This window comes from Callorhinus ursinus, unplaced genomic scaffold, assembly GCF_003265705.2.
Source record: "Callorhinus ursinus isolate GAN/ISIS: 27379988/994484 unplaced genomic scaffold, GSC_fseal_2.0 scaffold12, whole genome shotgun sequence".
In the NCBI taxonomy this organism is placed as follows: Eukaryota; Metazoa; Chordata; class Mammalia; order Carnivora; family Otariidae; genus Callorhinus; species Callorhinus ursinus.
The window spans coordinates 42,040,337-42,053,756 of NW_027397074.1; the positions used below are offsets into that span (position 1 = coordinate 42,040,337).

General features: G+C 38.5%; 1 protein-coding gene across 4 annotated transcripts; it reads left to right on the top strand.

Moving 5' to 3' along the window:
- Positions 1-479: 479 nt before the first annotated feature.
- CBX3 (chromobox 3) lies at positions 480-11,680 on the top strand. Of its 4 annotated transcripts, XM_073898991.1 has the most exons (7): positions 989-1,089; positions 2,027-2,092; positions 2,252-2,306; positions 5,198-5,340; positions 7,661-7,823; positions 9,966-10,060; positions 10,418-11,680. In XM_073898991.1, exons 3-7 carry the CDS (start codon positions 2,283-2,285, stop codon positions 10,542-10,544), a joined length of 552 nt encoding a protein of 183 aa, XP_073755092.1. In that variant the 5' UTR covers positions 989-1,089; positions 2,027-2,092; positions 2,252-2,282; the 3' UTR covers positions 10,545-11,680. The 4 variants fall into 4 exon arrangements, with proteins under 4 accessions (XP_025728841.1, XP_025728842.1, XP_025728840.1 ...); XM_025873056.2 differs by lacking the exons at positions 989-1,089; positions 2,027-2,092 and adding an exon at positions 480-815 and having other exon boundaries at positions 2,255-2,306; XM_025873055.2 differs by lacking the exon at positions 2,027-2,092 and having other exon boundaries at positions 963-1,089; positions 2,255-2,306.
- The last annotated feature ends 1,740 nt before the right edge of the window (positions 11,681-13,420 follow it).

Consider the following 13,420-nt stretch of genomic DNA (forward strand, 5'->3'; position numbering starts at 1 on the left):
CTTCCCCTACGTCAAGCCGTTGCGTAAACGCCCTAACCGCCGCCAATGGCGGGAACGCTCTACGCCCTCCTTACGCCAGGTACGTACTCCTCCCTCCCCTCGCAGCCAGTAGTAGTGCTTGACGTCACTTGCGTAACTGGTCTCAGTGAATTGCGGAAGGCTCGAGTCCTGCGTATTTCTCTCTCACGGAATTGGGTCCAGCCCCCGCCTTAGCGCAGGGCAGGTGAGAAACGGTCGCGCAGTTTGAAATTAACGCTGTCGGGAGGAGCTTAAAGCACAGCCCTAAAGTCCAGCCCCCTCAACCCGGGAGGTGGTCCCTGCAGCAAAGCCTGTGATAATCCGCGCCTCCCCCCGCCCCCGAGCTCCCGCCAGAATAATCTTTGTAACCTCCCCCTTGCGATTTCCCTCCCCTAATTCTCCCCACCCCCAGCGCTGAGGACTGACTCGGCCCCTTCCGGAAACACCCGAAGCGATTTCTAGTCGACACGTTACACTTCACGTTCCACCAACCTAACCCTGGCCAACGTCTTTGGGAGTCGACTCCTTGGGTTCAAGAGAGGTCTTTGGAGAGGGTGGTCTCAGAGGGGCACTCCTTAGCTCCCAATTCTCCCCATGCAAGTTTCTCTTCACTCCCTCACCCCTAGCGTTTGGAGGCACCCACTTCTAGGGGCGAGGAAGTGGGCGGAGCCGGGTTTTGGCGCCAGACGCGGCTGCTGCGAAGCAGAAACGCCTCCGTCTAGAAGATCAGTTACTGTCCTCGCCTCAACTTCCCTCTCCCTCCCCTCCGGGGACCACCAGGCGCCACGCCGCGAACGGTAAGTGCAGTGCCGACGCAGCCTTCCACCTGCCCCGGGCTCGGGTTCCGGCGGGCGCGGCAATCGGCCCCTCCCCCCGCCGGGCGCGCGCGCCCGCCCGCCCCGCCCCTCGCGGCCGCCCGGCGTGGGCGGTGCCACCCCCCCCACCCCCCTCGAGCGGCTGCCCGGCGCGCAGCTCCCCAGCCCCCTCCTCCTCGGATGTGGCTGGAGCTTGAGGCGCGCAGGGCCGGAGACGCCGCAGACCCGGGACCCGGAGCAGCTCGGAGGCGGTGAAGTCGGTGTCTTTCTTTCTCTCTCTGTCTACTCGGTGGTGGTGCTTAAAATACCACCTGCACCCCAGGGATCCCCCCACCCAGTTCTCTGCTTCCCGCCCTTCCCCGCCCGACCCCGAGTGGGGAGCTGGCGGGAAGCAGCGGAGAGTCGAGCGGAGACCCCGCGGCTGGCCTGGCGCTGGGCCGGCGCCTGGAGTTAGTTGTGGGGGAGGGGGAGAACGAGACTGTCCTCGAGAGGGTAGAGAGCCGTGGCGACAGCCGCCTTATTTCTAGACAAAGCGCATTTCCTTTTCCCCTCCCCCATCCGCGATCAAGATGAGGGGCCCTCCTCCCCCTCACGGCCTCGGTCGGCGACTTGGGCCTCCAGTGAGGGCGGTGCGTTCTCCCGCATCAGCGCGGTCCGCTGTTCCGAGGCTGCGGCGGGCGCTCCGTTACGTGGCTACCGCCGGGTGGGGAACAACGCGGGCCCGGTGGTGCAGTGCCCTTGAGCCCCGGGGCCGCGGCCTTTGTTTCTCCCGGCGGATGGGCTGACCACGAGGCCCGCGCTCCTGGGTGGGGGGCGGGGGCCGGGTGTTTAGGCCTCGCTAAGCAGGGTGGGGCTTAACGGGGAGCGGATAGAAGAGGTGGTTTGTTTTTTTAAAAGTGGTACGAAATGGGACTGAAACATCTTAATACGGTTTTTTCCTTTTTCAGTTTTTAAACTAGTGATTAGAAAGGGGGAGGGTTTCCAAGAAACCAAGTTGGGGTTAGGCGCCTCTTTGGACTGTTAAAAGGTCTAGAGGGGAAATTCACGGTAATTTACCGTTGTGATTGGGTGATCACGTCGAATTCGAACCAAATTACCTGGCCATTTTCTTAAAAATGCTGGGTATGACATAAACGGGACTTATATATTGAAAAAAAAAATTTACTATTTTTTCTTTTGTAAAACTGCCTCAGATACCAGCCTACCCAGTAAGGTTTTCTAGACCCACTTGGTTAGAGCACTGATGTTCTCAGCAAACATAGATAACTAATAACGCAGAATCTCAAATCTGTATCTCTGGATTTGAGTACGAGTTTTACAATATACGATACGTAGTGGGGGTTGGAATCCAAACAGAACTTGTGTTTAGCTACCTTTTTGTGTCGTGCAAACTACTTTTTAACTGTCATGCATTTTTCTAGTAATAGCTCTTCAAGTCTGCAATAAAAAATGGCCTCCAATAAAACTACATTGGTAAGTTAATGAAAACCTAAAATATGTAAGGATCTAACTCAAATTTTTTTCCCCAAAATTACAAGTTTGCATCTCTGTGGTTGAGATATTTACATCCACATGTATTTCCCAGTCCCCTCTCCTCCCCCCCCCCCCTGCAGTGTTGTAATGGGGAGAATTAGAGGCAAAAACGAAATCATTACATTGCGGTACTTACTGACTTAGCTGAGTAGTGTTTTAATCCATTTAGAGAAACCTAGTCTTGGGAGGGTAACACAATGAATTTTACAGAGTATTTTTATCTTGAAATAAAAATAAACTTGCAACATGGAAGAATTTTTACAAGCATAAACAGACAATGCTGTAAAGCCCTTGCTCATTGGCATAACAGTCCCTAAGTCACCCTGTAACGAATTCTAGAGAATCCAGGTATTTTCAGTATTGTTAAGTTTAAAGAACCTGGATTGGGACAAAGGTCATTCAGTTACTTTGCTCATGTTGTCCTATTTCGAACTTGATTATTGTAAAATACGTAAAGGCCTTAAATTCAAGTCATTGCCATTTTTTTTAATACCAAATAAAATCATATATATGTCCAGGAAGGACAGAAGAGTAGATCTGCATCTTGCGAGCAATTACATTTTTCCTCTACACTTTCTTAAACCCCAAGTTTGCATTCTTAAACTTCATTAAAAGTTCTTTGAATGTGTAAAGACATACATGTCTTCAGCCGTATCAAGTTACAGATTTTTTGAAAACACTGAAATAGTCACATAAAAATCGTGAAATTCAAAGTTAATGGTTCTCACAGTAATTCTAACACATTTCATCAATAATTGCAATCATTTTAAAGGTCAGTGTTAACATCTGAATAAAGCAAAACATTTGGTTTTTGGTTTGTATATTCTCCCCTTGGGTTTCACACTAAAAAGGCAGGTTTGGTTTTTAATTTTTGCCATCAAGAGGTTGCATGTTTCACTCAAATACTCTCGGAAACGGTGAAATAAATACAAATTCTGTGGCACAAATGATTCCCATCAAAACCATCAATGGAAAAAACACAAAGCATCTTCTGTGGCCCCTCAGGACTGAAGTGTCCTTCAAATTCTGTAAGTGGTAGACCAAAGTGTAGATAACTGAATTGACTGTATGGTTACCTGTGACCTTCAGGTATTAGAAAGAAAAGGAACTAGCTGTCCCTGGGGCTTTGAAGATGAATAGAGATACAGGAAGCAAACATAGATGCTTCTGTTGCTTTGGCACACAGTTTTGAGAGTCTTCGGTGTCCATAACTAACTGATACTTAAAATATCTTACCCTTTGTTAAAGGATCATAAATTGACAACTTTGAAAGTTTTTCTTAATCTTAATTTTAAGAGATGAGGTTTGTTAGTTTAGGTGGGAAAGTGGGTGAGTTTTCTTTTGAAAAGAAAAAGGTGAACACTTGTAACCAGCTTGTGAGTGCCATAGTAAATACTTCATTTTTTGTGCTAAGGTTTTTTTTTCATCTTATTATTGTTTATTCTTTTCACTTTGTTTATTTTTGTTACCCTCTTTATTCTGTTAATCTCTTACTTTCATGAACATAGCTGATTTATCATTCAGCATCAGTATCGAATAGGCTTTTATTTACAACAGTTTTTCTTTTCTCTTGCTACCATTCCTTGTACTGTACAGAAGCAAAAAGCTCTCCGACTGATTGCAATACCCAAGTGTCTTGACTAATGAAAATTATAAGAAGAAAAAAAAATTGTAAGGCCTGATTTGGAGATAGTATCCAACAAAAGCAGACATTTGCTGGGTTATTTTAAATTCCAGAGGATTTTTATGTTTTATATGTGTGTACACCTCTAAATAATTACATAATTTTAATTTTAACATCCTTTTGCAAGCTTGAGGCACTGCTGTTTTTCCTCTTGTATGCTATGTGGAGAGGTGACTTTAATGACTAGGCAATTAAGTTTTTTTTTTTTATAGCACCACTGAAATTATTTTAAAATTAACATTTGAGATTTTCCCCGCTTCGTCTCTTCTAATTAACCATTTCAGTTTTTTGTTTTATCTGCTTTCAGTCCTCATAACATGAGTTATTGGAAAATAGTGGTTTTAGTTTGGTCTTTTGGCTTTTCTCATAGTATCAATACAAAAAAGAAAAAACTAACCTAAAAATTTGTTTAAGGTGGGTTTCGTTGGCTACCATTTTAACACTTGAGAAACCAAGAAAGAAGGATTTTCGCATTAGAGAATTATTTTGGCCTCTTCAAGTGACAACATAACTCTGTTCTGTATGATCTGTAATACTATATACAGAAATTATGGAACTATAATAGTGTCCTTTTTAACCTATTCATGGTCTTAGTTGACTCTACAATTGATCTCGGGATTCTGAACCATGTTTTCATTCTGCACTTATCTCTTTCTGTATAATTGAGACTTTTAACATTGGTGTTTATATTGAGAAAGAGGGTTGTTAGTGTTTGGGGGCTGTAGTTTTTAAATGGGACTATGGTTCACTTAATAAGTTCTCAGTATTTACTCTCTTTGTATCATCTAATACTTTTTAGTTTGTTGCTGTATTGTAGTTAAAATGAATGCAAACTCTAGTAAACTTGGTCTTATAGACTGGGTAAGACATTAGATTTGGAAAAGATAAAAGAGTATTTTCCAGATAGTGTTTTTGATTGTATTATTTCACCGGAAGGGGGTGGGTAATAGGTTTGAGCTAAAGTGGAATTAAGTATTCTTTTTGATTATCTGTTGACTTGTATCTTTTCAGAACGTGTCTGCCCTGGGATGTAGAAGTAAAAATATAGGTGTCAGATGCAACAATAATGTAAATAATTTAGCCTTTAAAATGTATGCAAAAGTGAAAAAAGAAAAGTTTCTTAAATCTCTCTTTTGTTTTATTTTAGCAAAAAATGGGAAAGAAACAAAATGGAAAGAGTAAAAAAGTAGAAGAGGCAGAGCCTGAAGAATTTGTGGTGGAAAAAGTACTGGACCGACGTGTAGTGAATGGGAAGGTGGAGTATTTCCTGAAGTGGAAGGGATTTACAGAGTAAGGAATCTGGTGCTTCTCTTATATGTTTAACTGCACCTAAGTGACATTTAAAATTTGCTTTTAGTCTGGGGTTTTTAAAATCCTTTTCCCCATACATTTCTTTTCATTTAAAGACACCTTTATTCCAGGGTACTTTGAGATCTGTTTGAAAGGGTCCTGTCCTTATCCTACAGTTGTAACCAAGCACATTTGAAATTAGTTGACTTGGAGAGTCAAATTTATAGGAGTACAGTTTACTATGTAATGCATTTTAATGTGGTTAGATATGTACTAATTAGAGTATCTAATTGACATTGTTTTCTTACATAGAGAGAACACTAAAAATATTGAAGCTATATAAGCTAGACTGGTGGGTGTTGAACAGAAGTGCTTATCATCCAGGACTTCTACGATGCACTAGGTTTACTGTATCCTAATCTCTTAAGAAGTGGCATGGGCATTTTTTAAGCTCCTTAGTTCTTTATGTTCCTTGTTACTAATTGTTCTCATAATTTTTATAATGTTAGCTGTATTGCAAATAACTCATGCAGAAATTCCAGTCTTATACTTAACATTTATCATGTGCTAAATCTGCCTTATACCACAAAAACAGCAAGGCTCTGTGGTCAGTGACTTACTGAAAATGGATAGGTAGAGATAGACAACGGTTTTCTGAGCTTGGTGGAGATGGGGGAGTGTGCTAGTCAAATAATTAGGCTTCGGAATATCTGTTACCTACTACTTGCCCCACTATAGCAATTTGGGAATTAAAGTTAAGTGGAAGATTTAAGGTTATTTTATCCTTCTAGTGTCCTTAGTTGAGCTTAAGTATATAGTATAAGTTCATAATTTGGCACTAGAAAAATTTCCTACAGATAGCAGAACAAAGCAAAATAAGTCTGAACTATTTTAAAGCTAGGTGTAACCAGTATGCCAAAGAATTGATCACTTTCATGTGATAGGTTTTTTGTTGTTTGTTTTGGAATCTCATGAGACATTAAATGCTGTTTGTCTCTGTCCAGCCAATCAAAATGTTAAGAGACTTAACACCTTTTCTCCCTCTTTCTCTCAAACTTAAGGCCATTAGTATGGCTGAGAACCTACCATGTGCAGTATGTATTAGGTAATACAGAAGTCTGTAATTAAAGTAACACTACAAAATGGAGGCTCTGCTTCAACTCTTTTGTTCTCCTCTATCCTCTGATTCACGTTGGCCAGTTTTAGCATTTCAGCATATCAGAAGACCCAAGTTGTAAACAGTACTACCTTTCTTTTCCATCATCTCTAAAATTAATTTCATTCTATCTTGTTCTTTAAAGGCTTTTTGGATCAGAGTGCACAAAGTTAGCAAGCTTACAGGGCACCTGGCTGGCTCAGTAAAGCATGCAGTTCTTTGATCTTGGGGGTCGTGAGTTCGTGCTCCGTGTTGAGCGTAGAGTCTTAAAAAAAAAGTTAGCAAGCGTATCACTAGTGTAGGATTATCTAACATTCACGTTTGGTAATTGATACTCGTTTTCTTTCCAGTCCTTCTGAAAAACACGTGAAAATAGTCATTTTGGCATGGCATTTGGCATTTGGCATATCAGGGATTGCTAAACTTTTCCCTTAAAGAATCATGTAGTAAATAAATACTTTAGGCTTTGTGGGCTGTAGACCTCTCACAATTATTCAGCTTTGCAAATACAGTACAAAAGCAGCCGTGGACACTACGTTAAACAAGGGAGCATGGCTGTGTTCTAACAAATGGGCCCTGATTTCCTATAATTGTCATTTTGAAATTTTTTCCCAATTAAAAATGTGAAAAACATTTTTAGTTGGCCCAACATACAAAAGCTGGGTTTGACCTTTGGGTTGCCAACCCCTGCTTTTTATCATTGCCCAATTTGAGCACCCAGCAGAAGTTGAAAATACGGCCTCACATATAGAATGCCTTAGAATTTTTGTGTTTTCAAACATGGTGTTGAAGGTCCCAACTAGAGACATAGTCTGACTGATCTGATAAAGTAATTTGGGGTGGGAATAGGGAGTCCATTTTTAAAGCCTTTGCAGAGAAATTCTGAAGTGGGTTGTCTGTGTAACTTGGGAAAATAATTAGTTCCAATTATTCTGCTAGAGCAGGTATAGTTAACTTGTAGGTCATATAGCAGACTGCCCACTTACTAGAGGCTAAGAAAATAGACACAGGAAGTATAAGCTGATTTTATCAAAAGAAATGGGGATAGGGAGAAAAAGGTAAGCATCTGCAGTACAGCAGATCTTTTTTTAGATATATGTTAAATAAATGTAGATAATGGTCATGAATCATATTTAATTGATTTTTTTTTTTAACCGAACCCAGTGCTGACAATACTTGGGAACCTGAAGAAAATTTAGATTGTCCAGAGTTAATTGAAGCATTTCTTAATTCTCAAAAAGCTGGTAAAGAAAAAGATGGTACAAAAAGAAAATCGTTATCTGACAGTGAATCTGATGATAGCAAATCAAAGAAAAAAAGAGATGCTGTAAGTATAAAATATTGCCCAGCATACTGACTTGGTAAAAGGTTGATGGCTTGATTTTTAAAATACATTTAAGATACTTTTAAGAATTTGAATACTTTATAATGCTTAATATTCAGGACAAAAAGGATAGGCATGATTTAGCCTGCATCATATAAATGTTCAGTAATAAGTGCTTATACCACTTACATGGTGGTGCTAGTGTTATTTTGAGTAGATTCGTGGATTTGATCCCTGATAAAATCCATTTCCTGTGATCCAGGACTGGCAGTCTTGAATACAGTGAACACAAAGATTAGATCATTGCAATCCCTTACAATACAGTAAAAACAATCCACATAGCACATCCTGATTATAGACCGTTAGTGGCACTGACCACCAGAATGTACTTTGACGTGATCTTTGTTTTGTCAGAATATTGCTAAGCAACATTTTGATTTTGAAGCATATAATCTTTGGTAATAGAGGTTTTTTTATATTTTTTGGTGTGAATTGAGACAGCTGGTTCATTAACTACATGGGTATTTTGACCCAGTCTTCGCTTCACTAGTGTGTCTGCCGTGGCTTTCCGTGGCTTTGGGCAAAACATACAACTACTTGCTTATACCTTCAACTCCAAAACAGATTGTCCTATTTACCATGCCTGCTGGCAATTTGGGAAAAGGTCCTGATTCTGAATTAGCATTTAGGCTTGGGAACTAACATTGATAAGGTCTTTGGATTTAAAATTTGATCATCTGAATTAGATGCCAAGTAGTTTACAGATAACCTGTTAAATCTTCATGGCAGGTCTGCTAAGATTATAGGTATTATCCCCATTTTCCAGATGAGAAGCAGAGGTTGACTACAAATTTGGTTCTGGATGCTTTAGCAGCCAAAGCAAAAAGGTAACAGTGTTAAGAATCCATATGCATTAATTGAAAGTCAACCATATATTCAACAGAAGCACTGTTTAATAACAGTAGTTACCCTACACTGAGCTCTTAGAATGTGCCCAGCAGTGTTCTACATAACTTAATTTGCATTTCTTATACTACAAAGTGTCCATGAGACAGTAGTAGTAGTCTTGTTTTATTGAACCTGAACTACAGAGGTTAACTTGCCCAAAGCCACACAGTTAGTAAAGGTTAGAGTCGTCATTCTAACTAACCCAGGTAATCTGACTCCAGAACCTGGGATATTGATATGAAAGTCCGGTAGGGAGAAGGGATTTCTTAATCTAAGCAGTTCTCAAACTCTTGGTCTCAGAACCTCTTTAATACTCTAGAATATTGAGAATCTCGGAGAACTTTTATTTATATGTGTTATGATCATCAATTCTAACTATATCAGAAATTAAAACAAAGTTTTAAAATATTTGTGTATTCAGTTAAGAATGACAAAACCTATTGCATGTTCATAACTTATGAAAAATAACTTTAAATGAGAATTGGCATTTTACAGTTTTGCACATCTTTTCAGTGTCTAGCTTAAGACATTCTGCATTTGATTTGCTGTCTTAATGTTGTTTGGTAGAGGCATATGAAGATACTCTGAAGTCAAAGATAAATGAAAGGAGGGGACCTTGCAGATAAACAGATACCCACTAAAGGTCTCAGGGATCTCCAGGGATCCTCAGACCACACTTTTAGAACCATGGGTTTATGTTAAGTATTTTTTAAGGTTTCCTATAACACAGATCGATTACAATACTGATTAGTCTGAGTTTTAAAGTTTTTACTGTTTGGCTATTTGTATTTTGTGTGTGCTTTAAAAATTGGTGGGTAATTTAGACTAATTCCTAAAAGTGACTTGAAATACTAACTTTAAAGAATTTATAATTATTTATGAGTTAGCAGAAATAAAGGGATTAATTTGTGTGCCTACATAGTTCTGTCTTCGGATGTGTTAGGATAAAGAAAGGTATTTATTTTCTTGCCTTGAGATTCAGAATACTTTTATTAGATACCTGGATTTATTTTTTCTTGGAAGGTTAATGGAAATTACAGTGTGTTTTAGTACTAAATAAGAGTTCTTTCTCCTGTCATTTTTTTCATTTGAAAGCTATATTTCATGAAAACAAATTGGAAGTTAGTATTATTAGTTTGCAATATGGAAAGTCGGTGAAACATTTATGTAAAGAGTCATTTAACATCTTTTAATCAGGCTGATAAACCAAGAGGCTTTGCCAGAGGTCTTGATCCTGAACGAATAATTGGTGCCACGGACAGCAGTGGAGAATTAATGTTTCTCATGAAGTGGTGAGTGTGCAGATGATCGCTATGATATTTTAAAGTAAGAGATTTTTTTTTTTATTTGTGAAGCCTTATCTAGAAAAGGTTTTATAGTTTTCATCATTAGATAGTATCTGCTGAAAGGATGATTCTAGGATTTTTGTTGCTTGGGGGTTTTTGGTTTGGTTTGGTTTTTTTTGCTAATGGTGTTTTAAAGCAAAGATTAGCCTGTTTTGGAAAATGTAGTGTTACCAGAACACAGCCACGAGTATCTGCTTCTGAAGCACTTAAATACCTTTTGATTGAATTATGATTTAAGTGAAAGATTATCAGTTAGCAAAAACAGTGGAGACTTTTGACTGAACTTTTTTTTCCTCACAACAGGAAAGATTCAGATGAGGCAGACTTGGTGCTGGCAAAAGAGGCAAATATGAAGTGTCCTCAGATTGTAATTGCTTTTTATGAAGAGAGACTAACTTGGCATTCTTGTCCAGAAGATGAAGCTCAATAATTGTTTGCATTGTTTTTTATATATATTTATATATATATATAAAATCCGGGTCTTTGTTTTTTGATTTATTAGTGTGAAGAAATAACATTCTAATGAAAATCAAGTTCGATATGTTTGTTTTGAAGTAGTATTGGGGGAGTTGTTGGGGTTTTTTTGCATCTATAGCACTGGTTACTTTGAACAAATAAAAGCTTTCTGTAGTTGCTTCCTTTATCAGAAAAAAAGTATTTGAGACCATGGTATATTATCCCCCTGCATTAGAGAACACCTTTTCTAAATGTTGGGGGAAATCTTCATAGTCGTTACTCAGTCAGAATTTGTGTTTAACTCCTATATGCCTAAGGACCATTCTGGATTTTTTATTTAGGGGGTTTTTGTGTGTATACTTAAAATACATACATAAATGGTTTTTGTTTTTTAACATTCACCAAAACAAAAACAGCATTTATAACCATGGATAAGCCCGTGTTTCCGGGATGCTATCATTTTCAGCAACTTAAGAAATAAATCACTTAAAGTTAAACTGAAGTTTTTCCTGAAGCCTTAACCTTTCAGATTTTTAAATTGGACAATTTAAAAGCAGCCATATCAGAATCCGTATTCATATCTACAGTCATAAATGCAAGTTCATTTGCAAGATCCCTGAAAGGAAAATTTTATCACCACCAACAACCTCCCCACCCAAATGACAAAACTAGACAAGTCCTGGTGTGTTTTAATTAGGTAAGCAAAACTTAGTTAAATGGACATTTAAAGGTTCCTTCTAGTGAACCATTCCTTTTCAAGAAGTTGAAATCTCTGTGCTGTATTGACTAAAAGGTCATGATTCATGGAATGTCTAAGACTTTGTTCATGGAAACCTAATCATAATCAGATGGTTAGAGATGTTGGCAATTTAGCACCTGTTGGAATAAATGGGTGAACAGACTTGTATAATCCAAATTCTTAACCTGCATGTATTTTCTTTACCCCAACTCGTTCCTGACATGTAGGCTCAGTCTTCTCAGTATTTGAGTTACTGGTTCAGCAGAAACCAGGAAAAACAGTAACTTTGTAGTCAGAATGTTATCCAACTGTATATTGTTTACTTTATTGTAAATACTGGTAAACAGTGGTCAATAAATAGTTTTATATTCCTTTATGTGATTAGACTTTTTTTTATCTGATTGTCTTTCTAGTGGGAGTAGGAACACAACCTTAGAATCCTCTTCATGTTTGTAAATAACATTAAAGCATTAGAGTACATGTTTTTGATCTTTTGAGCTGAGGAGTTTCAAACTTACTAGAATATATATTTCCACAAAATTGAAAATTGGTTTCTTGGGATGCCTAAGAGGAATCTGCTTCATTAAAATGAAATTTTGATACTTAGAATCTAGTTTGTTGAAACTGCTGTCTGAAAAACAGTCATGGTAGGACTGATTCTGTTGTAATAGACACGTTTCTACTAATTTTCAAAATCCATACAGAGAAAAGGAAATCATTTTGCAATATATATAAATATTTAATCGTGTTGTATACCTGAAACTGATAGGTTATGTGTCAATTTGTACCTCAATTAAAAAAATTTTTTTAATTCCTATCTATACTAAGCTATTTATTACTTACCTCTTTATGTACCTAGCACTGCTCTCAACAATGGGTTCATAGGTGGTACCAAACTCCCTGTTGATACCAGAAGTTGATGGCCTCCACATTAAACTTTAGTAAGGGCATTTCTGGAAACAGTATTGTCCACATACTACTTTTATTACCCCTTATTATTATGTTGTATGTTTCTTATTGGTGCTGTAAAAAATTGCATCAAGCTTAATGGCTTAAAACAACATAAATTTTATTATCAGCTCTGGAGGTCAGAACTCTAATTTGTCTCACTGACCTGAAAAGGTATCAGCAGGGCTGATTCCTTCTCGAGACTCTAATGGCAAAATCTGTTCCCTTGTCTTCTTTTCAGTAGCACAGCCAGCTGCTGTATTAATGGTTCCCCAACTTAACCAACTGCTGTAAGCAGGTTAGGTTGTCATTTTTTACTATTAATGTAGTGAATGTTCTTAACATATAATGTGTAGTAACACTTAAGTACATACAGATTCCCATGTACTACTGAAGTCAAGCTTGCAGTGATTTACTCTCCCCAGTAGTCACCATTATCCTATATCTCCACTTGTACTATAAATTAATAACACTGATCTTAAAGGGGAGCCTGGGTGGCTCAGTTGTTAAGCATCTGCCTTCGGCTCAGGTCATGATCCCAGGGTCCTGGGATCGAGCCCCACATCTGCCTCCCTGCTTCATGGGAAGCCTGCTTCTCCCTCTCCCACTCCCCCTGCTTGTGTTCCCTTTCTCGCTGTGTCTTGCTCTGTCAAATAAAATCCTTTAAATAAATAAATAATACTGATTTTTCTTTTTTAGCCAGTCCGATGGTTTTGTGTTTTAATTTGGCATGTCTGTTATCTTTTTTGAGCATTCTTTTAATGCTTAATGACTATTTCCATTTCCTTATCTATAAATTGCCAATTTTACAAAAATTTTTAATTGGTGGTGCTTTTTGTAGTGAGAATATTGACACCTAAGTTTTTTGTGTTGCAAATATTTTTTCCCATTGTCTATTTTTTGACATGATTTATTGATTGCACCTTTTTAAAAATTTTTTTGTGGTCAACTCTTGTCAGTTTTTACATCTTCTGGATTTTCTGTCATGTTTAAAAATATTTCTCCCATCCTGAAGTTGAAGTTGTATGGATAGTCTTTTAAATTTTCCTTATTTTCACTGTCATTTTTATAGTAGTCTCTAATCAGATTTTGTTAGATATTGTGATGAAGGTTTCTGATTTTTTTTTTTTTTTTTTACCCCAAGATGGACAGAAATACCACTG